Source organism: Lethenteron reissneri, chromosome 28 (assembly GCF_015708825.2).
Source record: "Lethenteron reissneri isolate LAM-NWPU_2019-01 chromosome 28, ASM1570882v1, whole genome shotgun sequence".
NCBI classification, from domain to species: Eukaryota; Metazoa; Chordata; class Hyperoartia; order Petromyzontiformes; family Petromyzontidae; genus Lethenteron; species Lethenteron reissneri.
In genome coordinates, this window is record NC_083806.1 from 5,615,434 (window position 1) to 5,642,459 (window position 27,026).

The 27,026-nt window shown below is 52.5% G+C and overlaps 1 protein-coding gene across 1 annotated transcript in view; it reads right to left on the reverse strand.

The window, feature by feature from the left end:
* LOC133348724 (reticulon-4 receptor-like 2) overlaps positions 1 to 21,719 on the reverse strand; it is a 33,145-nt gene extending 11,426 nt beyond the window's left edge. The window contains exons 1-2 of the mRNA XM_061561660.1: positions 20,299 to 21,719; positions 7,608 to 8,089 (exon numbers count right to left, since the gene is read on the reverse strand). Of these exons, the coding sequence (XP_061417644.1) occupies positions 7,608 to 8,089; positions 20,299 to 20,365 (549 nt within the window). The 5' untranslated portion in view covers positions 20,366 to 21,719. The remainder of the gene's footprint in view (positions 1 to 7,607; positions 8,090 to 20,298) is intronic.
* Positions 21,720 to 27,026: the final 5,307 nt, after the last annotated feature.

The following is a 27,026-nucleotide window of genomic DNA, read 5'->3' on the forward strand; positions in this document are numbered from 1 at the left end:
TTCAATGTGTTAGTTGTCGAATGTGTGCAACGCGTATACGCACGCACGCTACTACGGCAGGCTGCCGTGGTGTAAACGGTGAGCTCACTGGGCTTGTCATCCTGAAGTATCCCGGTGTTCTCGATCTCCAGGCGTTGCAGATTTAACATTTATTTAATGCACCCCTCCCCACCTTTACCCCCCACCCCCCGCCCCCCCCGCAGTTTCCCACCAAGCGTTGCTTTAGATATTTCTGAGCGCCGCGTGTCGAGTGGATACCCTTACAGTGGCCCTACTTGCTGTGCTGCCTCCCTTCTGCGGCCCCCCCCCCACCCCACTCCCGCAATCTCTTGCGTGATCCACCAATCTCCGAGTGTCAGCGCGCTGGGCGATCATTGCCAAGTCGCGCTGGGTTGACGCTCGCACCGTTGACTCACGTGCGGTTAGCGGGGGTGACTTGGAAACAAAATCTCAGCGAATTGTGTCAGCTCAGAAGTACGGTGACGTTATTACCGAATGGTTTGGTGTGAACTTTAAAGGATGAAAATAAAACGAAACTACTGTATTAAACTATTTCTTTTTTATCTTACCAGGTAAGGCTCACTGAGCTATGTAGCTCTTTGGAAGGAACGACCTGGATTTCACGAATGATCGCTCAGGTAAGTGGCTTACAACGTGGAAATGTAGAGATAGCAGCCAAATAAATGCGTGTTATTGAATTTAAATGTGGAGGTAACAACCGGAGGACCCGGAGAAAAATCCACGCGACCACGGAGAGAGAGAAAGACACGCACACTCCAAATATACAGCAGCAGGCGTCATGGTCGGGATCGAATCGACGACCTCCTGCACACCAGACGAGGTAGTTAACATCTCGTCGCCGTGGAAATAACTTTATGTAAATAATAGAAACACGTAATAGGTGACGTTTTGAGAAATGACCCTTCTCTCTAGCAGAGTGGCTCGTGCGAATTGGAGACTGCACAATAACACCTTGGATTAGCTGATAACAATTACTATTAAAAACATTGTTAAAATGTTTCAGACGTACGACGACGATGATGATGATGTCGCTATGATATTTGTCATTTTATCGACGTCTGTAACAAAACGCTTTATAGCTCATCGGATTCCTCCAGTATAAATAATGATTATGATATTCTTTTTTTTCACCTATAGATGTCATTGTCTGTCTGTCTGTGTGTCTGTGTATCTCTGTGTGTGTGTGGCCGGAACTTGCGAAGGATTTGGCTAGCAAACCGTGGAGTTTACGACCAAAAAAAGTACCCAGGTAGCACGCCACAAGCCCCGTGCTGAGCCGGCGCTATTCCCATTTCGCGTCCGTCACCCTTAAAGTAGTTTAATTAGCGATTTAGTGCCGCTTGCGTTCATTTATTTATTAGCTAGCGCGCGTGCGCTGGGTCCTACCAACTCGCACGCGTTCGGTGGGGGGAGAGGGTCCTACCAAGTCACACGTGGGGGGTGAGGGGGGGGGGAATTCTCTTTCGTGTGGACACTGCGCAACACACACAGATTTACAGCTCCCTTCAAACGTTTATTACCATGACTGTTTGCTCATTACAAATTGCCTTTAATAGGTTCGAAGATTTAATGACAGCTATGAAGTAATGATTTTGAAGAATCGCTTTTTCTCTGTACTCTGGAGGCATAAGCAGCCGCGCAATAATTACGTCTTCATTCTATAATATTTACAATTGCCCCCCCCTCGGTAGGGGGGGGGGGGTTGAGCAGTGACGTAATGTCAATTACGCTTAATTGGTGCAGCATCTGCTCATAGTTACAGGTAGGTTTGTGGGTTAATTTTGTCTTCGTTGACTTTCATGAATGTGCCGATCTTGCTCGCGGCAAATGTTTGCACCGAAATGGTGGAACACCCCTGCCGTCGCTAGTTACTTACTTATTAAACACGCGTGCATTTACCCTCTCTCCCTGCCTTCTTTCGCTAAAGTCACGTACATAGAAAACTATTATTTACGAACTTATTTAGTCTACATAAAAGTTGGAGTGTGCGTGTGTACGTCCATGTGTGCGTGTGAGTCCATATATGCGTGTGCGTTGTGTCTGTGTGAGTCCGTGTGTGTGTGTGCGTCAATGTGTGCGCTAGTCAATGTGTGTGTGACATGTTGCTGTGTTTGTTTGTGTACGTCCATGTGTGTGTGTGTGCGGTGTGTGATTAAGTCGATGTGTGTGTGTCAGTCGATGTGTGTGTGTAGGTCCATGTGTGTGTTAGTCGATATGTGTGTGTAAGTCCATATATGTGTTCGTAGTTCCATGTGCGTGTGAGTCTATGTATTTGTGTGTGTAAGTCGATGTGTTTGTGTGTGTTAGTCGATGTGTGTGTGTGTGGGTCCATGTGTGTCAGTCGATGTGTTTGTGTGTGTACGTCGAAATGTGTCTGTGTGAGTCCATGTGCGTTTGTAATTCGACATGTGTGTGTGTGTAAGTCGATGCGTTTATGTGTGGGTCGATGTGTGTCAGTCGGTGTCTGTGTGTACGTCGATATGTGTGTGTGTGAGTCCATGTGTGTGTGTGAGTTGATGGGTGTGTGTTAGTCGATATGTCTGTGTGTGTTAGTCTATATATTTGTGGGTGTAACTCCATATGTGTGTGTGTGTAGGTCCATGTGTGTGTGAGTCTATGTATGTGTGTGTGTGAGTCTATGTGTGTGTGTAAGTCGATGTGTGAGCGTCGGTCAATGTGTGTGTGTAAGTCTATGTGTGTGTGTCTTAGTCGATATGTATGTGTGTAAGTTCATATGTGTGTGTGTAGGTCAATGTGTGTGTGAGTCTATGTATGTGTGTTTGAGTCGATGTGTGTGTGTGTACGTCCGTGTGTGTATAAGTCGATGTGTTTGTGCAAGCCGTTGTGTGCGTGCGTCAGTCGATATGTGCGTGTGTCAGTAGATGTGTGTGGGTGTAAGTCGATGTGAATGTGTGTGCATCGATGTGTGTGTGTGCAAGTCGCTGTGTGTGTTCGTAATTCGATGTGTGTGTCTGTGTGTGTCAGTCGATGTGTGTGTTAGTCAATGTGTGTGTGCGTGGTGTGTGTGTGTGGACAACTAATATTTAACAATTAAGTTAGTAACTTTTACAATAATAATGTGTGTGTCTCAGTCCATGTGTGCGTGTGAGTTGAGGTGCGTGTTTGCATTGATGTGTGTACGATGTGTAGGTGTGAGTCGATGTGTGTGTGTGGGTCGATTTGTGTGGGTGTGTGTCGTTTTTGCCCGGGCAACGCTGAGTACTATATAACGTGTTCCCCTTCACGATGATTCCAGACGAGGCCCGTAGCGTAGTGGGAGAGGCCTACCCCAACAAAAACAACTCATACATTATCTAACCTTTTTATGTTCATAATTACGTCAATTAATTCACCCAGCAAAGCCTCACTCGGTCTCAAGGCGCCCCCTTTCAAGAGGACCCTGCTGCATTGCGATGGTCGGCCAATGACCTCAATGAGTGTTTTGGATTTTTGTGTGACAACAAGCCGGGGAGAATCCGGAGAAAAGCCCACGTGCACGCGTGCACACGCTTGGAGGGGCGGGCGGGGGGGTAAATGCCCTTGAGCTCAACACGCCCCACGGCCTGAAGGGCGAACCCACTTGCTGTACTGCCATCTCCTGGCCACTCCAGTCGCACAAACCTGACGTGTCAATCCGTGACCTCGCGCACGATAGCCTGAACAGACTGTTGGGGCAAGTGCTGTTAGCGAGCACCTATAAAGGCCGGCACGGCACACGAAGGGGTGGGTGGCCAACACCACGCCCGGCCGCCTTTGTCTCCCTAGTGGCGATGTTTACACATTGCACCAGGTACTCATTTGAGGCTGAGTCGACCTAGGGGAGAGCCCAGGACTGGTTCAGATAATCGTTACCGGTGTTATTAACGAGCACATGTGTGAGGATGAGGGGGGGGGTGTCACCACTCCGCCCGGCCGCCTTTGTCTTCCCAGAGCTGATGTTTGCACAACGCACCCAACGCAAATATGTGAACCTCGCCACTGATGTTGGCCGTGAGCCGGAATTGAACTCGTGTCGCCAGGTTCCGCAGCGCACTTCGCTAACCTGCTACTATCCTTACGGATACCAGTCGCCCGCCATTCCCCAATAAGTGACGGTGACGTCACCACGGGCGCCTGTGCCAGGCCAGGTGCACTTTGCACTTTGAGGCCATGTGAAGTGTCGAAGGCTCGCTGATAGGAGGTCACGGGACAGACCCAGCAGGTGACATGGGTAGACGGACTGAGACGACTGGCAAATGGACCATCTGTGCCCCTTATCCTTACCACCCTCCCACGCACACGGCACACGGGAATTAATCAATACGATAACATTTCAAACTCGGCTATTTGCATGGGTATGGGCAGACGGAAAGCGTCTGTCTATGAGAGGCATCACAGCCTAAGGGACGGGAGCTTTTTAAATCCTTTATATTAAGTTCGCTTGCTTGCTTGCGTGCTTGCTTGCTTGCTTACGACCGTGTACATCTTTCGGTCGTTATTTAACTCACTTCCCATGATCCAATCGAGTTGACATTTTCCACACAGACTCGTTGTGCGTGACAATTAATGTTCGTGAAAAATGTTTTCCTAAATTTTACACTTTATAAGACAAAAATATTATATTTAATTACCAATTGTTTAATACTGCAGACAATCATCTTACCCATAGGTGGCAGCCATCTCAAGCCAGAGGACGAGAGGACTCGAGCCGCCACGCATATAAAGGATTTAGAGTGAAAAACTTTGTTTTTACGGGTTATACTTATTTCGAGTCTCGAATTACCGCGGAGAACGTGGTCCAGGCAGGGGTTTCGTGGTTCGAATCTAGCGGCCGCCCTGGGTAATACTGCGGGTGTATTAGCCGAGGGAGGCCGCTGCGTGCCGGCGTCGTTCGTCCAAAGTTGCCAAATAAAAATAAACGAAAATTACCCCACAAATGATTCACTTAGAATGTACAAAGCAATCGTCGCCCCCCGTACTGGAACAAAAACATGGGAGGACTCGCTTAAGACTCAATGAGGGTTTCCCGTGCAAACAAGCGTGAGAAGGTTTAACACGAAGGCTTTCGCGACCGGTATTATTCATAATAAATGTTTCTGGGTCAGATCGCGTTATTTCTAAACGTGTCGCAACCCTCCACCACCCGACACGGCCAATCAGTAAAAAATTGTGTCACGTTGACAAAAGGCAAATAGTTCACTACTTTAGCCCATCGGTGTGTTGAAGTGTGAATCCACAACATTTACAATTTGAGTACGACGTTTCGCTGGAAATTACATCCAGCATCATCGGGCGATTTGCCAGAATAGTGAAGCCATCCACCTACTTCCGGTCTTAAATAGTGCAGGATGACGTCATCGTTGTTTTGTTTATTATGAAGCGTGAGAGAAAATACGTTGAATGTTTTGGTTTAAATGTAGGGCGCAAATTTTTTTTTAAAAGATAGATTTTTCGGGACTGCCTCTCTGCCCACCACTTGCAACTGGGACGTTTCTGGAATCCGCCTCTTGCCCCGGCCGCTGTCGCAAACGCGACGTTCCACCTCCAGCGAAATCAATACTTCATGGGAGAGAGAACTAAAATTGTCTGGCTGGCTAGCTGGCGTCCTGGCTGGCTGGCGTGTGCGTGGTGGTGGTGGGGAGCGGTCGTGTAGCAGTTAGCGCGCTGCGCTACGAACCTGGCGACCCGAATTCGATTCCCGCTCACGGCCAACATCAGTGACGATTATCTGAACTGGTACTGCGCCTCCCCTAGGTCGACTCAGCCTAAAATGAGTACCTGGTGCAGTGTGTAGAAACATCGCCACTGGGAAGACAGAGGCGGCCGGGCGTGGTGCTGGCCACCCACCCCCTCGTGTGCCGTTCTGGCCTTCATAGGTGCTCGCTAACAGCACTTGCCCCAACAGTCTGTTAAGGCTATACGGGGGATCTTTGGTGGTGACGCCACCGTGCACATCTCCGTGATGACGTCAAGCCCCCCCCCCCCCTCCACTAACAAAACCCCCACCCTCAACCCCGACCGTGTATCTCGAACAAATGCGCGGGATACGCTATCCGACTATATTCGACAACAGTTTTGCTGGCTGGCTGGCTGACTGGAGGGAGGGGGGGAGGGGTGACGTCCGAAGAACGTGCGAGCTGATCGTTTTATATAAAAAATAAAATTGTACGGCATTACTCTGCTTGTCCACGTGTCCCAACTGCACATCGCAGCCGTCGTGCTCGCGTGGCGCACAACGACATCGACAATAACAATCTACGCCTCGAGTCTCCTGGCTGGCTGCTGGCTGGGCTCCTCTCCACCCAGACAATACCGTAACTCGATTTGTCAGTGGCTGCTGCGGGCGGTTGCCACCCGAAGAAACTCGCTGGGGTGACTGGCAGCACGGGATTTTCCGTGTAGCAAAAAATCATTGAGATGAACTGTAACGGCGGAAGATGGAGTTGGGAAGACGTAACGAGTAGAAGAATAATATTATTAGATAGAGACACCGACGAGTTGGGAGGAACGAACACGGAAGGAGAGTGACCACGGTGAATTTAAAATCTGCTCCAACTTCCCAATGTGTGTCCCCATCGGCGTCATAATTATGTCGCCGGAACAGTACATTTCAAACGAACAAAAACAGAGTATCTACATCATGGGACCTCCTTTGCCAGTACCAAAATATAAGAACAGGTTTTCCCCTTTGTTCTGTCAACAAAGCAGGTGTTAAGATGTTCAAAAACCAAACTGAAACCTTTTACAAGGAATCATTTCTGCATGAACCACAATGCTTGTGGTCAGAATGCAAACAAAAAACATACTCTGATAATATATGCATTGTCTTTGAAACTGATTGGTCCACACCAGAGACAGCTTTCTTTTGAGTCTCGTCTCAAACGGTGTTAAAACAGAGGACGCCAAAAGACGTACAGCTCAAAGACAATGCACTATCAGAGTAATGAGACCACAAATATTGTGGTTAATGCAGACATGATTCCTTGTAAAAGGTTTCAGTTTGGTGTTTTAACAAATTAACACCTGTTTTTTTACATGATAAAAGGGTAAAAGCCTATTCTCATATTTTGGTACTGGCAAAGGAGGTCACATGATGTAGATGCTCACCCCGAGCTCTCTTTACTCTGATGGTGCGTTGTCTTTGTGGCTGTACGCCATTTGGCATCCTCTGGTCTAACACCGTTTGAGACGAGGCTCAAAAGAAAGCTGTCTCTGGTGTGGACCAATCCGTTTCAAAGACAACGCATATATTATCAGAGTACGTTTTTTGTTTGCATTCTTACCACAAGTACTGTGGTTAATGCAGACATGATTCCTTGTAAAAGGTTTCAGTTTGGTGTTTTAAAATCTTAAAACAGCTGTTTTGTTGCCAGAAAAAAGGAGAAAACATATTCTTATAAAAACAGATTACTTTAAGTGCTCCGAGCACAGGAGGATTTTGAGATCCGAATATCAAAACAATTTCACACGTCTCTTATTTTTGTTTTCCATTGCAAGATCAACGGCTTTCTCCACTCACCACAACAACACCAACAATGACACGTGGCAAAGCGTGCCGTGCGCGTGCCGTGTGCGTGCATCATCATCATCAATCATCATCAAATCACCTGCAGATGCATCAGCTCGTTCTGCTGCAGGTACAGATGCTGCAGTCCCCTGAGGCCGGCGAACACTCTGTCCGGCAGCTCCTGCAGCCCGCATCGGTACAGGTGCAGCGTGTGCAAGTTCACAAGTCCTAGGAACGTGTCCGCGTCCAGCCACTGCAGGTAACGGTTGTTTCCGAGGTCCAACTCGTCCAGCCGAGAGAAGGCGGCGAACGCACCGGGCTGGATGATGGTGATGTTGTTGGAGAAAAGCGACAGGGCAACGGTGTCGGGACTGAGGGCGTTCTCGCGAGGCACCGCTGTGATGCGGTTGTTCTGCAGGAGCACTCGGTGGCTATTCCTGGGCAGGCCCGATGGGATCCTGACGAATCCCAGCGACTGGCAGTTCGCGGTGACGGGCAGCATGTAGCAGCTGCAGTTCTTGGGGCAGTCGCTGGTGCTCGCGGGAGACAGCCAGAGCAGCAGCAGGCAGACGAATCCGAGCCCTGCGTGTGTGTGGGGGGGTGAGTGGTGGGTGTGTGAGGGTTGTTGTTGTTGTGTGTGGGTTGTGTTGTGTGTGTGTGGGTGGGGTGAGTGGGGGGTGTTGGGTGTGTGAGGGTTGTGGTTGTGTGTGTGAGTTGTGTTGTGTGTGTGAGTTGTGTTATTTGTGTGTGTGTGAGGTTGTGTGTGTGTGGGTGGGGGGGTGTGTTGGGTGTGCGTGTGAGGTTGTGTGTGTGTGTGGGTTTTGTGTGTGTGTGAGAGTGTTGTGTTACGTGAGTGTTGTGTTGATCGTGTGTGTTTGGTTGGTGTGTGCGTGTGTGTGGGTAGGTGAGTGGGGGTGTTGGGTGTGTGAGGGTTGTTGTTGTGTGTGTGAGTGAGTTGTGTTGTTTGTGTGTGTGTGGGTTGTGTGTGTGGGTTGTGTTGTGTGTGTGAGAGAGGGTTGTGTTACGTGAGTGTTGTGTTGATCGTGTGTGTTTGGTTGGTGTGTGTGGATGTGTGTGTAAAGGTTGTTGTTGTGTGTGTGGTTAGTGTGTGTGAGCTGTGTGTGTGTGTAGATTGTGTGTGTGTGTGGGTTATGTTGTGTGTGTGTGTGAGAGATGGTTTTGTTATGTGAGGTTTGTGTTGATCGTGTGTGTGTGGTTGTTGTGTGTGTGAGGTGTGTTATTTGTGTGTGGTTAGTGTGTGTGAGTGAGTTGTGTTGTTTTTGTGTGTGTGAGGTTGTGTGTGTGTGTGTGGGTTGTGTTGTGTGTGTGAGAGAGAGGGTTGTGTTACGTGAGTGAGGTTTGTGTTGATCGTGTGTGTTTGGTTGGTGTGTACGTGTGTGATGATTGTGTTGTGTGTATGAGAGAGGGTTGTGTTGTGTGAGGTTTGTTTTGATTGTGTGTGTGGTTAGTGTGTGTGTGAGGTGTGTTATTTGTGCGTGTTGTGTTGTTTGTGTGTTGTGTGAGTGTGTTGTGTTGTTTGTGTGTGTTGTGTGTGTGTTTGAAAGGTAGTGAATGAAGCACAGAGAGACGAGCTGCAGTGAGTGTGGGTCACGTCGCCTGAGAGACAGAGACACAGAGAGAGACAGAGAGAGAGACACAGAGAGACACAGACACAGAGAGAGACACACAGAGAGACACAGACACAGAGAGAGAGACAGAGACACAGAGAGAGACAGAGACACAGAGAGACACAGACACAAAGAGACAGAGAGAGAGACACAAAGAGATACACAGAGAGACAGAGAGAGACACACAGAGACACACAGAGAGAGAGAGGCTGGGTGCTCACCGAGACGTCTCCTTCCCGAATGGGCGCGACAACCTGAGCGCGAGTGGTTATTGCGAAACGCGAATGCGCACGTGTGTCGAAACTTCTTTCGCGCCGTACGCAGCCAGCCGTGCCTAATCGTGGATTGAAGCGAGCGTGTCGTCACGATCTCTGCCAAAATCTAGCCCCGCGTCGAGCCAATGGTGCGCAACGCACACGATAGCAGGGAATGAACACACACGCACACACAAATAACTCAATTGTCGATAACCCTAACCCTGGAGGAGACTTCACATGATACAACAGGCGACGTGGTGTCACTGCTGAAGACAAGCGGTCAACCGCCCGTTGACTGAAAGGCGCCTGTTCTGATGAGAGGACCGTTGCCCGAAACGTCGCCTCTTGGACGGTGGCATGGACGAATTGGCTTGGCCGTCAACAACAACAACAAGTGAATGCCTAATTTCAAGTGCGTGCCCGGGTGAGCGTCAAGGGAGAGAGGAGCGTGGGGGGGGGTTGAAGTTGGGGAGGGGGGCGGTGGGGGGAGAAGGCGGGGGTGGCGGGGTGGTTGAGTGGGTGGGTGTTGGGTGGGTGGGGGGGCACGAAGGGCCCGAGAGGGGCGGCGGGAGCTGTGGTGATATGAGCGCGAATGCGGTAGCGTTTCATCATCTTCGGCCGCCGCTAATTACGCCGGACACAGCCGAGCATGGCTCTCCGCCAATCGCTGCATTAAATCACCATCTAATATTTATAATCAAATCAGCGGAGCGACGGGGCTTGCGCATCGGCCGTGCCTGCAGGAGCGCGCGCACGCACGCGCAGAGAGGCCGAGTGGAGGAGCTCCCGTGCCGTCGTGCGCTCCTGCGCTCGTTCCAAAGCGCGCCGCACAGGAGCCTCCAGCATCGCGCACTTCGCCGCGTTCAGCTGAACCGGGGGTCAAGCGTGGCTCTCTGTGGGCTAAGAGAGCCCCGAAGGGCTTCGAGAGCCCCGAAGGGCTTCGCGGCGAAGGCAGGCGGGTTGCGACTCCGAGAGGTGCCCGAAGACGTCTACCGTCGAGAGAGAGAGAGAGCGAGAGAGTGAGCGAGAGAGTGAGCGAGAGAGTGAGCGAGAGAGTGAGCGAGAGAGTGAGCGAGAGAGTGAGCGAGAAAGTGAGTGAGAGAGTGAGCGAGAGAGTGACAGAGAGAGTGAGTGAGAGAGTGAGCGAGAGAGTGAGCGAGTGAGTGAGCGAGAGAGTGTGCGAGAGAGTGAGCGAGAGAGTGAGCGAGAGAGTGAGCGAGAGAGTGAGCGAGAGAGCGAGAGAGTGAGCGAGAGAGTGACCGAGAGAGTGAGCGAGAAAGTGAGCGAGAGAGTGAGTGAGAGAGTGAGCGAGAGAGTGACAGAGAGAGTGAGCGAGAGAGTGAGCGAGAAAGTGAGCGTGAGAGTGAGCTAGAGAGTGAGCGAGAGAGTGAGCGAGAGGTGGGGGTTTTACATAAAGCAAAGTTTAAAAAAAAATTACGAAATGATGAACGAAGCAAAGTGCCGAATACACCGATCATCTTGTTTCCACTGATCGTAAAAAAGAGAGAGATGGAGCGACGGAATCGGTAGAAGTTTCGTGTTGCGGTGCGGCTGTTGGGTCACGAGTCGCTCGCTGTTTTGATATCGCGGGGTCGTAAGAGAATAATGAATAAGCTCCAAATTAAGTAAGAATAGCGAATGTTTGTGGGGATCGGGGGAGGGGGGCGGGGATTTCATCCAGCAGTGGATGAAGGCCTGCCAGTTGAATTCATCATCATCAGGATTATCCGTGATCAATCCACTGCTGGATGATGGCCACTCCGAAGCAGTCGCCGTACGCCGATCGGGGTCACGCGACGCAAAAATACACGCAGCCTCCTGCGCACGAAGCTGGGATGATTTCACGGCTCCATCTCTCCTCCCCGGTGGGCGTCCTCAAGTCGGACGCGTTCCATTCCTTGTGGCTGCCACTCCGACGTGATCCTTGACAACCCATCATCGTGCACGCCCAATCATTCACACCGTTAACAAGAGAAGACAATTGTGTTGAGAAAAAAAACAAAAACGAGCAAAAAAAAACAAATACAACGCGTTTCGTCAATCGCACTGTGTGGACTCAAAATGAAGATATACTGGGCGACGTTTCGGGCTAATGGGCTTTCTTCAGGGGGCGCAGAGAGGCCCGTCAGAGTGGTCGAGTGAAGGTGAATTGAGGTCAACTATAGCCTGACATAAATTGGGGACGGAGAGGGTGGTGGTGGTGGTAGTGGTGGTGGTAGTGGTGGTGGTGGCAGTGGTCGTTGAGAGCAGTGATGTAGCGTTTAGCGCGCTGCGCTACGAACCCGCTCACGGCCAACACCAGTGACGATCATCTGAACCGGTCCTGGGCATCCCCTAGGTAGACTCAGCCTTAAATGAGTATCCAGTGCGGTGCGTAGTAAACATCGCCACTGCAGAGACAAAGGCGGCCGGGCGTGGTTCTTGACCCCCCCCCCCGCTCCCTACCCAGCCGACTCGTGCACCGTGCCGGCCTTCGTAGGTGCTCGCGAACAGCACTCGCCCCAAACAGTCTGTCGAGACGACGCCGGGTGATTGACCGTTGCCTTTCATCTTTCGGAGCAAACTTCGCCGGGCATTGGACGAGAGTGGAAATCGTTTGCGCGCGTGGTGATCGAGGCGAGGCGCGCGTGGCGATCGAGACGAGGCGCGCGTGGCCATCGAGGCGAGGCGCGCGTGGGGATTCGATGCGCGCCACGCGCGCGACCCTCTTTGTATTGTGGGTGTCCACGCGGCACCTGGCTGACACGGAACGTGCGCGTGGGGCCTCGGGGTGACGCCGCTCATTCAGAGAGGCCCCCCCCTCCCCCCCCTTGCCCCGACATTGGCAACTCGTGAGATGCAACCATCCGCATGAATTTTAATCTGTTCGCATTGATGCAAGGAGCTAAGGTTTTATATATATAGTGTGTGTGTGTACATGTGCGCAACTTATGGTGAGGCTACTGGTCACCCAGCCCCCAACGCTCCGTGCGTGTTAGAGAAGTGACTTGGGTTCAACACGTGGGCTTTCGCGACCAATGTTGTCTTCAAAAACACTGATTAAGGAGGGACTTTAGTTGATTAAACACGTAAACTCAGTTTTTTTGTTTTACCAGGTAAGGCCCACTGAGCTGTATTGCTCTTTTGTAGAAGCTACATGGCGATCACAAACGAAGCGGGCTTGTCATCACGTGGACATGTAAAGCAGCCAAATACTCTAAACGCGTGATGTTGAGTCTAAGCGTTGAAGGAAAAACCGGCGGACCCGGAGAAGAATCCACGCGGCCGTGGACATAGAGAGAGAAAGACACGCAAACTTCAAATATACAGCAACAAGCGTCAGGGTCGGGGATCGAACCCACGACCTCCTGTAGACCAGGAGAGGTCGTTGGCATTTCGCCACCGCAATCAACATCACGGATTGACTGCGCTGGTGCACAAGCACAGCCAACATCTATAGACAACAACAACACTGCGTCATGTTCTCAAAAGGAAACGTCTACGTAATAAGCGACGTTTCGGGCAATAACCCTCCTTCACGAAACGCCGTTAAGTGAAAATTCAAATGACCGTTGGTGCGATGCTCCATTTAAGCCAGCCGTTGAAATTCCACATTCCTATGGCGGGCGCAAGGGGGAGGGGAGGCGAGTCTCGCCACAGGGAAACTGCTGTTTACTTTGGTACAAGGTGATACTGGTTGTGTCGACCCCGGGGCAATCATCGGCTGAGTCAACTCCACCCTCACCCACCCCGAATTAAGATGTGAACTCGCACCCTTCCGACTGTGAGCCGCTGGTTCTGCCACTGAGAAACGGGAAAGGCCCCTTTGGAATTCGAATGCACGGCGGCGATTTTAATTGCGCCATGCTATATCCAGGTCAGGCAGGTTTTGCAACAACAAAGAGATTAATTATTTGATCTCGGCTGCTTGGAATGGACACTGTGGTTATTTATGCCCAGCCACGGGCACGTGAGTGTGTGCACTGGTTCTGCTCAGGTATATTGCGCAGAGTCGCTTGAACGAATTGGAACGACGCGTGTGCTTTAAACACCTCGCAAGATCCCGCGAGAGACGGAAACAACTTGGAAGGAGGTTTTTTTTTTATCCAGCAGTGGAGTTATCAAGGCTGCTGATGATCATGATGATGATGGTAACGATGTCTGATCCAGAGATAGACGATCGGATGGTGTGGATTCCAATAATGTCTTAGATGGCCTAGAATAATCATGGCTTGGCTTCGCGAACGAAGATCTAGGAAGGACATCCACGTCTTCTGCAGGCACGCTGGTGGCTGAAGAGGCCTATGCGGGACAAGCAGGTCCTGCCACAACAGCTGCAAGTATAGGTCTCATCTGGGATGGGTGCTGAGGGATCATGGTTCTTCCTCCTTCTCCTTTTGTCCTCCATACGGGCCCTGCGGGTATCTTCGAAGAAGGAGGTGGCCTGGTGGACTGTGTGCCGCCAGGAGTTGCGATCAGCTGCTTGTGTTGCCCACTGACGGTGATCGATGCAGCAAGCAGTGAGGGACTTCTTCAGGGAGTCTTTGTATCGCTTTCGTGGTGCCCCTATATCGCGATGGCCAGAGGACAGTTCCCCATACAGCACGATCTTAGGCAAGCGGTGGTTCTCCATCCTGGCGATGTGCCCTGCCCAACGAAGCTGTGTCTTGAGGACCATGGCCTCGAATAATAGATATTTAGCAAACACACACATTCACTCACTCACTCGGAGTCTCTGCTTCTAACAAGATACCCTCCTGGGTACGTCCTTCTGTAAAACCCGCCCTAACCAGAGCGGTGAAGTATGGTCAGACAAACGGAAATCAAATTTAAAACAAACTCATGTACTGATGTCAATTAGTTTCATTCACAGGGCAGGGGTGACCAACCCCCGCACCCAACAAGTTCCAAACCGCCCCAGGCCTCCAGTCGCACCACTTAACTTCTCAATAAATACAAATCTACGATCCCACCGCTTCATCGGTGAACCGAGTAATTCGCCTCCCGCTGATGGAGAGCCCACGAGGCACGCACCCCTCCACCCAACCTGTTCACAGGTACCGCGATGTTCGAGACACGCGCGGGTGTCGTCTGGAGGCACAACGCCTTGAGCCGGACAGAAATCCATTCCGCAAATGTCACGGTTCGTGTCTTGCAATACGCCTTTGCCTCGCTATAGCGCTCTCTCTTCTATATATCAAAGATCAAAGATCCCCCGTATAGCCTTAACAGACTGTAAGGGCAAGTGCTGTTAGCGAGCACCTATGAAGGCCAGAACGGTACACGAGGGGGTGGTGGGTGGCCAGCACCACGCCCGACCGCCTTTGTCTCCCTAGCGACGATGTTTACACACCGCACCAGGTACTCATTTGAGGCTGAGTCGACCTAGGGGAGGCCCAGGACCGGTTCAGATAATCGTCACTGGTGTTTGCCGTGAGCGGGAATCGAACCCGTGTCGCCAAGTTCGTCGTGCAACGCGCTAACCGCTACACTACCGCTCCCCATCTGTATATATATACATACACACACACATACGTCGATTTCACCGGATTATAAGACGCCGCCGGAAAGTAAGACGCACCCTAGTAAACCCGTGCCCGGTGTCGATGGTTCATGCGGGTGTGGTCTCAAAGCGATAACATCCATCCCTGGCCGGCTGCCGGGGCAAGTGCTGTCAGCGAGCAGCACCTGCGATGGTCGGAACGGCACACGAGGGGGATGCGTGGACAACACCACGCCGGGCCGCCTTTGTCTCCCCAGTGCTGATGTTTACACACCGCACAAGGTACTCATTTGAGGCTGAGTTAACCTAGGGGAGGCCCTGAACGTGTACACTGTATTCTCCGGATTATAAGAATGTTCCAGAAAGTGAGACGCACCCCACCAAACTCGCGCCCGGCGTCAATAGCCAACGCAGACCTGGTTGCACAAAGACAAAGATCCCCCGTTTAGCCTCAACGGACTGTTGGGGCAAGTGCACGCACATTGTGAGACTCACCCCGTCAACGTTTTCTTCAACATACCAAGGGCGGTAACAAGGGCGTCGCGTGATCCCTGTGAATACGTTATGTTAAGTATCATACGTGCACAATAACAATTCACTCCTGCCCGTCAATATCGCTCGTTCTCCATCTCTCGTCTTTTGTTGTTGTTTTTGTTTTGCTCGCTACGTGCAGCGTCACCCACGAAGCGATTTGTGCGCAAGGACAAGAACACGGCGCCTGGCGACAGACGTGGCAGAAGTCTCCCACGCCGCCCGCCGCTCGTGGTCGAGGCTTTGTCTGGCGCGTTCGTGACACCACACGTTTTAACAAGTATAACCCGTAAAAAAAAAGTTTTTCACTATACATCCTTTATATGCGTGGCGGCTAGAGTCCTCTCGTCCTCTGGCTTGAGATGGCTGCCACCTATGGGTCAGATGATTGCATGGCAGCATTAAGCATTTGGTAATTAAATATAATATTTTTGTCCTAAAAAGTGTAAAATTTTGGAAACAAATTTTCACGAACATTAATTGTCACGCACAACGAGTCTGTGTGGAAAATGTCAGCTCGATTGGATCACGGGAAGTGGGTTAAAAAACGACCGAAAGATTTGCACGGTCCTAAGCAAGCAAGCAAGCGAACTTAATATAAAGGATTTAATAATAAGTATAACCCGTAAAAACAAAGTTTTTCACTCTAAATCCTTTATATGCGTGGCGGCTAGAGTCCTCTCGTCCTCTGGCTTGAGACGGCTGCCACCTATGGGTCAGATGATTGTCTGCCAGTATTAAGCAGTTGGTAATTAAATATTTAATTTGTTTTCCTTAAAAAGTGTAACATTTTGGGAATTTTTTTTCACGAACATTAATTGTCACGCACAACGAGTCTGTGTGGAAAATGTCAGCTCGATTGGATCACGGGAAGTGGGTTAAAAAACGACCGAAAGATTTGCACGGTCCTAAGCAAGCAAGCAAGTGAACTTAATATAAAGGATTTAAAATATAAAAACACACGCAACCAATTTCAGCGCTGCGTGCAATTTCCATTGTTCTGTTTCATTGTTCTACCCCGCCCGCATTGCACTCGTGCAAGGGTGGAATGGTGAGTGGCGCAGTTGGTTAGCGTGTTAAGGATATGATATACGGGTGTTCGAAAAGTATGGACCCGATTTGAAATCGCTATATCTCTGCAACCACGAACCGCCCATGAATGAAACTCTTACCACACCACTTGAAAGGGCGCGGCATAGAGTTTCAAATGATTACCGCTCGATGCCTCTCCCAGCGCACAAACAGCCCCTAGCCTCAGTCATTCACGAGACACACTGCCTCAACGTTGGATAGGTCGCACGGGACCCCAAGACTTGGAGCTACACTCTTGGCCCCCAAGATCCCCATACATCATCACACCCTGCGACTTTTTCTTGTGGGGATACGTCAAAGACCGTGTTTCTGTGCCACCATTAGGGACTAATCTGGATGACCTCAAAAACAGAATCACGGCAGCGGTGACTTCAGTGTAAGAAGACACTTTGAGAGGCGTTTGGGACGGATTCAACTATCGTCTCGATGCTGTCCGTACATCGGGTGGAGGGCACATAGAGCATTTATAAAATGGTCAGTAAAACTTGATAACTCATTACAACGTTTGTAACTTTTTGTGTAATTGTAACACGTTGCCATCGTGAAATATACTGCTTTGAAATTGGGTCAATCTATTTCAACTATCCCTGTACATATCCCCGGCGACTCGAGCTCCGTATTCCACAAGGCCACAGCGAACATCATTGTCCGCGAAGCACCAGTTGGCCGTGAACATTTCATTCGGATGACGTCCGAAATTTTCAGGCGATAGTCGAAAAACGCGCTCGGCGCACACTGACCAGCGCGGTGAAGTATGGTCAAACGACTACAACAACAACAACAACCACCCCTCTATGACCGAGAGGCGTGGAGATTCCTTCATCCAGCAGTGGATTGATGAAGGGCCGCGCATTAGCCCGCACTATTGTCGCATCGCAACACGCCGGCTCCGCCTTTCAAAGAGAGATTCGTGATCTCTAGACTTGAAGCTTTCGTGACTGCAATGAATCATATTCTTAGGTGTTTTCGGTAAAGTCACGTAGGTAAAACATCAAAATTAATAAAAATAATAAAATAAAATAAAGATCACGACGTTTCGGAGGCAACACAAGTCTCCGTCATCAGGTGGGACAGTCACTTGATGCAGCTGATCTGGCTGTGACTGTCCCACCTGATGACGGAGACTTGTGTTGCCTCCGAAACGTCGTGATCTTTATTTTATTTTACTGGTAGGAACGAAGTGGACCAGACCACCAATAGATTAATGTGTCCGTCCGTCCGTCCGTGGGAGGGGTGGTGTTGAGGGTGGTGTTGGAAATGAAAGACTACGAGTCTTTAAATCTCACAGCGTTTCTTGTCAAAACAAACACTTTCAATTAACGTTACACTAGAATACAGTAATTTTTTCTTTAACTCCTCTATACCCGGTCGATATCTCTGTACCGGTACTAAGTATTATTCCTACCAGCCCACCCCGCAGGGTCCTGTTATTATTTTTATTAATTTTGATGTTTTACCTACGTGACTTTACCGAAAACACCTAAGAATATAAATATTCGTGATCTCGACGTACTGCCGTCACGTGCTTCAGATGACAGGCGTGGACGTTTGCGAATGAACAAACAGATCAGAGGCTTTGGTCAGCGGGTGACCCAACCGCAGGCGCTTGCCAGGTGCTGTAGGTTGCGGTGGCTGCCGGGGCTGGACGTGACCAGGAGATGGCAGTGTGCCGAGTATCACTCCTCTCGGTGCGCAGATAACCCCGGACGCGAATCCCGAAGCTCGTTAATGGAATTGGCCAAATCGTCGCTGCAAGACCCCCCCTCCCTCCCCCCGCCGCCCTGAAAGAGGAGAGAGTCGAGGGACTCCTGAGTAGCACTGGAATGACCTGCATTGGATAGCCCTTCGCATGACCGCTGGGGCAAGTGCTGTTAGCGAGCACCTATTAAGGTGGGCACGACGCACGAAGCGGGGACGGGAAGAGGTTGAGCTGGGGGTGAAGGGGGGGGTGCAGAGGGCGCCACGTCTTCCCTGCTCTGATGGGTTACACGCAGCGCCAGCCAGCTGCTCATTTAAAGGCTGAGTCGACCTAAGGGGAAGCCCACGGCCGCTTCTGAAAGCACTCGACATTGATGCTTTTGCCGTCCGTGGGAAGCAAATCGCAGGTGGCAGGCACGGGGGTGGGGGGGGTCTGTAGCGCCGTGCGCTAACCGCTGCGCCGCCGCTCCCCACACGTGACGTGCAGCAACTCCGTTCAGCTCCCCCCCACACACACGTCACGTGACGTGCAGCAACTCCGTTCAGCTCCCCCCCACACACACGTCACGTGACGTGCAGCAACTCTGTTCAGCCCCCCCCCCCACACACACACGTGACGTGCAGCAACTCTGTTCAGCTCCCCCCCCCACACACACACACGTGACGTGCAGCAACTCCGTTCAGCTCCCCCCCACACACACACGTGACGTGCAGCAACTCTGTTCAGCTCCCCCCCACACACACACGTGACGTGCAGCAACTCTGTTCAGCTCCCCCCCCCCACACACACACGTGACGTGCAGCAACTCCGTTCAGCTCCCCCTCCCCCACACACACGTGACGTGCAGCAACTCTGTTCAGCCCCCCCCCCCCCCACACACACACGTGACGTGCAGCAACTCTGTTCAGCTCCCCCCCCCCCCACACACACGTGACGTGCAGCAACTCTGTTCAGCTCCCCCCCCACACACACACACGCACGTGACGTGCAGCAACTCTGTTCAGCTCCCTACCCCGACACACACGTGACGTGCAGCAACTCCGTTCAGCCAATCGCTCATTCATAGAATCGCCAAAACATGCACGGCGCGGCAGGACCATCGTGAGCAAGAATCTTGAGACTCAACGAGAGAGATGTCCCTGGGTAAATCATTGCCATGGGTGTCATCGTTTTAAATATATATTTTTTATACTTCGATGGAAACGCGACCGGGCTTGGTTCGCCCCACTGCGCTATGAGGCCGCCCGGTCAGAGTTCGATTCCCGACCCCGGCATCAGTGGCGAGTGACCAATACCCCCTTGTCATCAACAACCCGCACGGACCGGCGCGGTGAAGTATGGTCAAACGACCCACCCCCGCGAAAGACAGTGCTTGAGGAGGACATTTACCCAGCAGTATGTTGACAAAGCCTCGTATAGAGAGTACTCTGTCTCATTAGTATTATTACAAAGACTAAGATACCCCGTGTAGTCTATACGGACTGTTGGGGCAAGTGCTCGTAGCGAGCACTTGTGAAGGCCGACACGAAGGACGTAGGGGCTTGGTGTTGCCAGCACCACGCCCGGCCGCCTTTGTCTCTTCAGATCCGATTGCGTTCACACACCGCACCTGGTACAGTCCTCATTTAAGGCCGAGCCGACCTACAGTGGAGATCCATGACCGTTTCAGATAATCACCCCTGCTGTTATTTTGCCGTGGCCGGGAATCGAACTCGAGTCGCCGGGGTTTGTAGCGCAGTGCGCGAAGCGGCACCACGATAACGTCTCGCTCCATTGTTATCAATGAAGGCAAAGATCACCCGTGTAGCCTTTAACAGACTGTTGGGGTAAGTGCTGTTAGCGAGCACTTATGAAGGCCGCAAGAGTGGCACGAGGCGGTGCGTGGCCAGCTTCACGCCCGACCGCCTTTGTCTCCACAGTACCGACCTTCACACACACGCACCGCAGCGGGAATTCATCCAAGGCTAGGGTCGACCAACGGGATGGCCCAGGACCGGTTCAAATATAATCGCCGCCCGTTATTATCCGTGAGCGGGGATCGAACTCGGATCATTGGCGGGTTCGTAGCGCAGCGCGCTCACCGCTGCTCACAACTCGATTACCTGCCGTGCTGCTGCCGCTGCCGCTGACGTCGAGTCCCAGGATCGCGTTCACGCGTAGCCGGCTCATCTCAAGTCAGCGTGGGGGGGTGGGGGTGGATAACACTGGCAAGAAGGCGGTGGGTTGCAGCAAGGCAGCCGAAGCGAACCCGCGGACGAAGCACCCGGGGAGCAGGTCCGGCTGGTGCCCTGGCCGGATCGGGTCGGGTTGGGTCGGCTCGAGACTGATTGTTCATCTGAGGAGGGTTGCGATCTTCCCCGGAGTAGTTGGTGGTGCGCTCAGCCCTTCCCTCGCTGCGCGCTCCAAGAGCTTACGGCGGTGACGGCGGCGAAAGTGGTCGAGGGATGGGTTGATAACGATGCGGTGATGACAGCGAAGATAGGCTGACAACGACGTAACGATGTGACGATGAGGTTTTTGGAGACAATGACAACGAAACGCAGCCAACGAGCGCGCGCTAAGGGCGTGAGCGAGTGAGCCACCGGCACCGCGATCGGCGCACTCCACCTCGTCTGAGTGAACGTTCTCGCCAAAGCGGAATGGTGAGAGAGGTTCGCCCTTCTCTTAACTTGCGCGCGTTCAATCCTCCTGCTCGGGTGCCGATCCGGTGGGCTCGGTGGTGGAGGATGAGGAGGAGGAGGTGGTGGTGGTGGTGGTGGTGGGCAACTGTGCCCGTGAACTCTTCACGTGCTGGAGCAATAAGCGGCGCTGGATCGTCATCATCATCATCATCAATCACCGTCGTCGTCGGAGTAATTGCAGGAGCCCGCAGCCGTCACGAAAGTCCGAGCAAACGAAAAGCGCAAACTGCGTCCACGGCTCGAGTTTCACACCAGGAGCCACATCGCGCGCCGTGGGGGTTCCGCGGGGCTGCAGACGTCGCCACGCGCGTAACCCGGAGCCAACCCGCGCGTTACCGCAACAGTCCTCGTGTCAAACAAGCTACGGGAAGATTCACGAAACAATCAAAAAGCAAGCGAAAGGAGAGGAGAAACACCCCCACCACCACCAACAACAACAACAAAAACGTGTTGTGTTTCCCCAGTCACATTTCCCCGAGCCCAGCCCAGCCCAGCGAGCAGCTCCGAGCCAGAGCCGCGGTGCGTTCTCTTGCGCCGCGCAGATATCGGGCACCCGAATCTACAGCTCGTCTCTGCGCCTGCCTTCTTCCTCTTCTTCTTCTTTCGTCGTCGGCAGAAGAAGCAGCGTCGGCCGGAGTGGCATCAGCGGAAGAGCAGTGGCAGCTGCGGCAGAGAAGAAGGAACAGGAGGAAGTAGTGGTGGTGGTGGTGGTCGTGATGTCTGCGCTCTGAGCTGATACAGTCGCTCCACCTGACTGGAGAGAGATCGCAGCGCTTGAGGCTGCTCCACACAGCAGCGCCCGACCGACAGAGCTCCGGCTCGCAGATTAAACCCAGCGATTGCTGCAGATTCAGACCTCCCCCTCCCCTCCTTGCCCCATCGCTCCGCAGCCCCCCACCCTCACCCTACCCTACTCCCTCCCACTCTACCCCCCCCCCACCACCACCTCCCCTCTCCGTGATATTATGAGCCCACAGTCCGGGGCATGGCAATCCTGACTCCACACTCCGCCGCCGTGCCCATAATCGGCTTCTCTGGCATCGGCGCAAGCGTGATTGATTAATCGTTACACCGCTCTGTTGTTGATCTCCTCCTCCTCTCCCTTGCTCCTCTTTATCCTCCTCCTCCCCCTTGTGTCTGCCCTCCCCCCCCCCCCTGGATCTGGCTCCTCTGTATTCTCCAACTCCTCCCCGGCCTCCTCTTTCACCTCCTCATCCAATCTCTTTATCGTCATCCTTTCTCATTTTCTCCTCGTCCGACTCCTTTTTTTGGCCGATTCTTCTTCATCCTCGCTACCCTCCTGCCCCTCCTCCTCTTGCGGTCCTTACACTCTGCTCGTCAGCGCGCTTTTGCGTACGTACACATATATTGCCCTGCTTGTTAGCGTATGTTTATGCGATTTTTTTCCTCCCCCCCCATGCAACATCTCTCTCGCCCTCTGACTCCCTCCCTCTCTCCCTCTCGCTGTGTGCATGATCTTTGTGTGGCTTCTCGCCGCTAAGGTCACACGCGCTCTCTCCACGCCACGCGCAGGAGCGCAGACGACGCACCACCGAAGCACAAAGACAAAGGTCCCCCGTGTAGCCTGTAACAGACTGTTGGTGGCAAGTGCTGTTAGCGAGCGCTTATGAAGGCCGGCACGGCACACGAGGGGGTGGTTGGACAACACCACGCCGGGCCGTCTTTGTCTCCCTCGTGGCGATGTTTTTTACGCGCCGCGCCAGGTACTCGTTTGAGGCTGAGTCGGTCACCTGTGTTGGCCGTGAGCGGGAATCGAACTCGGGTCGCCCGGTTCGTAGCGCCGGGCGCTAACCGCTACACTACCCCCCCCCCCCCCCTTGCAAAAAAACACGCACACACGCGCGCGTGTTGGTCGACTCAGCCTTAAATAATTATGGGCACCTGCTGCAGTGTGTGTGAAGATAGGCACTGCGGAGACACGGGGGACCTTTGTCTTTGTACTGCCTACACCACCCCTTCGTGCACCGTGCCGGCCTTTATAGGTGCTCACTAACAGCACTTGCCCCTACAGCCCGTTAAGGCTATACGGGGGATTTTTGTCTGTGTGTTGTGTACGTGACTCTACCCACCCAGTATCACTACTCAGCTCCACCACCACATATCCTAAACACCACCACCACCCTACCAACACCAACCACTCACCACCACCACACATTTTTAACACCACCACCAATAAACACCACCACCAATAAACACCACCACATTCTCAACACCACCAATCACCACCATCACACATTCTCAACACCACCAATCAACACCACCACATCCTCAAAATCACCAATCAATACCACCAACAATCAATACCACGACCTCTCAACACCACTACACCACTCAACACCACTCACCACCACCCACCACCACCGCTACCACCACCACCACCGCACATCCTCAACATCACCACCGCCACTCAACACGACCACCACTCACCACCACCACCACCACCAATCAACACCACTGCTACCACCGCCACTCAACACCACCACTCACCACCACCACTCAACACCACTGCTACCACCACCACCACCGCACATCCTCAACATCACCACCACCACTCACCACCACCACCCAACACCACTGCTACCACCACCACCACCGCACATCCTCAACATCACCACCACCACTCACCACCACCACCCAACACCACTGCTACCACCACCACCGCACATCCTCAACACCACCACCGCCACTCACCACCACCACCCAACACCACTGCTACCACCACCACCACCACCGCACATCCTCAACACCACCACCGCCACTCACCACCACCACCACTCACCACCACTCACCACCACCACCAATCAACACCACTGCTACCACCACCACCGCACACCCTCAAAACCACCACCGCCACTCGCCACCACCACCACCACCCAACACCACTGCTACCACCACCACCACCACCACCGCACATCCTCAACACCACCACCGCCACTTAACACCACTCACAACCACTAACCACCACTCACCACCACCCACCACTCAACACCACCGCTACCAACAGGTCCCGTGTGGCTGTGCGCGAAGGAGCGGCGGTGCAGGAGACGCTCCCCGCTGCTCACGCTGAGCCCCGGGGCGGCATCGCTCAGCGTTTAAGTGGCGCAGAGCCGTAAACGACTCCGCGTCGTCATCGTCGTCGTCGCAATAACGAATCCATTACTTCGTTTCCTCTAAGACATTAACGCTGCCGAGGAATAAAAACGCTTGCCTAGTCACGTTTTTTTTGTGTGTGTGTGTGTGTCCGAGTCTTCCTTTATCATCATCAATAACATCCGCCTTGTGCTAATTGCGCCCTTCTGCTGTTACTCTAAATGACTGCCCTCTGTCCTTTAAACAGGCGCTTTGTGTTTAATGAGCGTAAGTTGATGCCTTTGTTAGTGGTGATGGTGCGAGGTGTGCCATGAGCGTGCCATTGCAGGGCCGCGCCTTTGTCTTTACCTGCGTGGTGGTGGTGGTGGTGCGTTTGTGAAGCGAGTGTGAGTTTGCATAGCAGCACTTACCCCGACAATCTGTGTAAACCACATGGGGTATCTTTACCTTTGCATTTGTGAGTATGTGTACGGTATGTGTTACTTGTGGGAGTACCATGCGTGCATTCGTGTGCATTCGTGTATGCGTGTGTGTATTGGTGTCTGTGTGTGTGCATTCGTGTCTGTGTGTGTGTATTGGTGTCTGTGTATGTGCATTGGTGTCTGTGTGTGTGTATTGGTGTCTGTGTGTGTGGCGTATATACGGCACTGCATATTCGGGGAGCGGTGCCATTACGATTAGCGCGCCGCCCATTGAACCTGGCGCGTGGCCTAAGTTCAAATCCCGGCTAACATCAGTGGCGAGTGATATCGATCCGAGCCCCTTTCACCAGAGCCAGCGTGGTGACACCACCCACTTTTCTCCTACGCCCCCACCACCATCCACCCCACGATCGACACCACACGTGGCGTGGTGAGCCGTTCATCCAGCGGTGGATCGGCACAGGTGCTGGTGCGCGCGCGTGCTTGCAACACCGCGTGGTGACGTCGGTACATCGTGACCCGTTCGGAGTTGCGCAGGCCTCCATTCGTGTCAGAGACCTCACCGCGATCAGCTGGCTCCCCGTGTCTGCGTGAATCGGAAACCCGAGCTCGATTCATCTTTTCGGGGTGGTGGCTGTGACGTTCGTGGCGGGCTTGCAGCGCGCTGAATCAATTCGTATTTGATTATTTGATGAACCGAGGGGCCAGTGTCTATGTCTGTGGATCGTAGAAGAGAGAGGCATAGTCATCCCCACACCACCACCACCCCACGCCACCCTCACCCCACCCCTCCACCCCCCCAGAAATGCTTTACGCAGCCGCTGTTTATCTCTATCATCGACAATTTGTGAGATTTCTTATCAATGTAAAGTTGTAAATAAATCATGAATGAATCTTGGGGAGAGAGATAGAGAGGTGGGTGAGGGGGGTGTAACCGTAGATTTTATCTGCTCGAGAGCATTTAGCGTTCGAGATTGGTGTCTTTCCACCCCGCCCCGCCCCGCCCCGTTTGACTCTCGCTAAATGCACATCAGGTTATCATCAGCACCATCCTCGCCGTCAGTCAGGGTCAATGTCGCTGCTGGATGAACGCCTCCCCAAGCCGCCGCTGTCGCCGCTGTTGACGATCCTGTAGCATCAGCACGCGAACTGATTCCGTGGCTCCATCTCCGCTTTGTCACGTTCCACTCCTTTGCGACTGCCTCTCAGCTGTGACTCTGGTCCAAACGGGGCCATCAGGTACCACGACGACGACGACGGTAACGTTTAAGGCGCAGCCCTGCAATGCCTTGCTCGCTCCACCGCTGCTAGAAAGGCCCACAAGATGCCGCTCTGGACAGCGCGTCTCTTAAAGGCTGCTCTGGAATAACTCATCCATTGGTTTGGGAGTATGCCCACACTTGTTACCCTACCACACACGCGATCTGCCGCAGATCGTCTGACTTGTGGACCAAATCTATACTGCTGAGTGGACAGAGACCTCGGATGGTGGCGGTGGGGGGGGTTAAAAAACGTGTCCAATTGTTTCAACTACCGGGCGGGGAGATCGATGGTGATGTATTGGGTGGTGGTGGTGGTGGTTGTGGTGGTGGTTGTGCACAGTAGGGGGCACAGGTGGTGCATCAGCCAGTCATCTCGGTCATTTCAGTCAGTCGACTCGTGGCACCTGCAGGGTCTGCCCCGTGACCTCCTGCCAGCGGGCGTTCGACACTTCACGTGGCCTCAAGGTGCACATGGCCTGGCACAAACGTCGTAGTGACGTCACTGCCACTTAGTGGCGAATGCCGGTTGTTGCACGCCTGTGGTCTAGCACTGTGGATGCAGCAGCGGGGGTCGATGGATCACCGCACAGATTCATCTTCTTGGTTCTTTCGGTAAAGTCACGTAGAAGGGAAGTAATAAAATCATAATTATGTTTTATTTTTTGTTATTTTATTACTACCCTTCTACGTGACTTTACCGAAAGAACCAATAAGATGAATCCCTGCAGTCACGAAAGCTTTAAATCGAAATTTCACCGCACAGATGTTGTGAAACTCCCTTCCTTCCCGTGGGTTTCGAGGAGGTGCCATACCCGTGGCTCGCCAGGAGAGGGCAGTACAGCGAGTGGACTAATCGCCAACTGTGTCCCCGATCTGTACGCGGGATAGAGCGTTGCCCCCTTTCGCGCAAAGGCGGTTTGGGTTGTATCCGGGTGCTCCGGTTTAACCGCCTCCCCCCCCCCCACGTGACTGTACGTGTGCATGTTGAACTTCGTTCGCACCGTACATAGCCAACCGTGCAGATCGGAGCAGCGGATAATACACACTCGTCATTAACTGGCTGAAAACATCTCAGAATAAAAAAAAAACTCAAATGCACAATGAGCAGCAGCAGGACCCTCCGGCAACTCGGCGTGACTCTCCAGGGAATAAATGAGCAATTATATTCGCGTATAATTAGCATTGCCCATAATGTACCGAGTTCAATGAATTCTCGTCGTATTCTTGCCACAAAATACGATGCTCCGCGCGGTGTCGTTGATGTCATTTGATGTCTAAAAAAATATATAATCATAAAAAAAAATGACTCGGGGAGTAGGATGTGTTGGTAGCGGTGGGGGGGGGGGGGATAGGA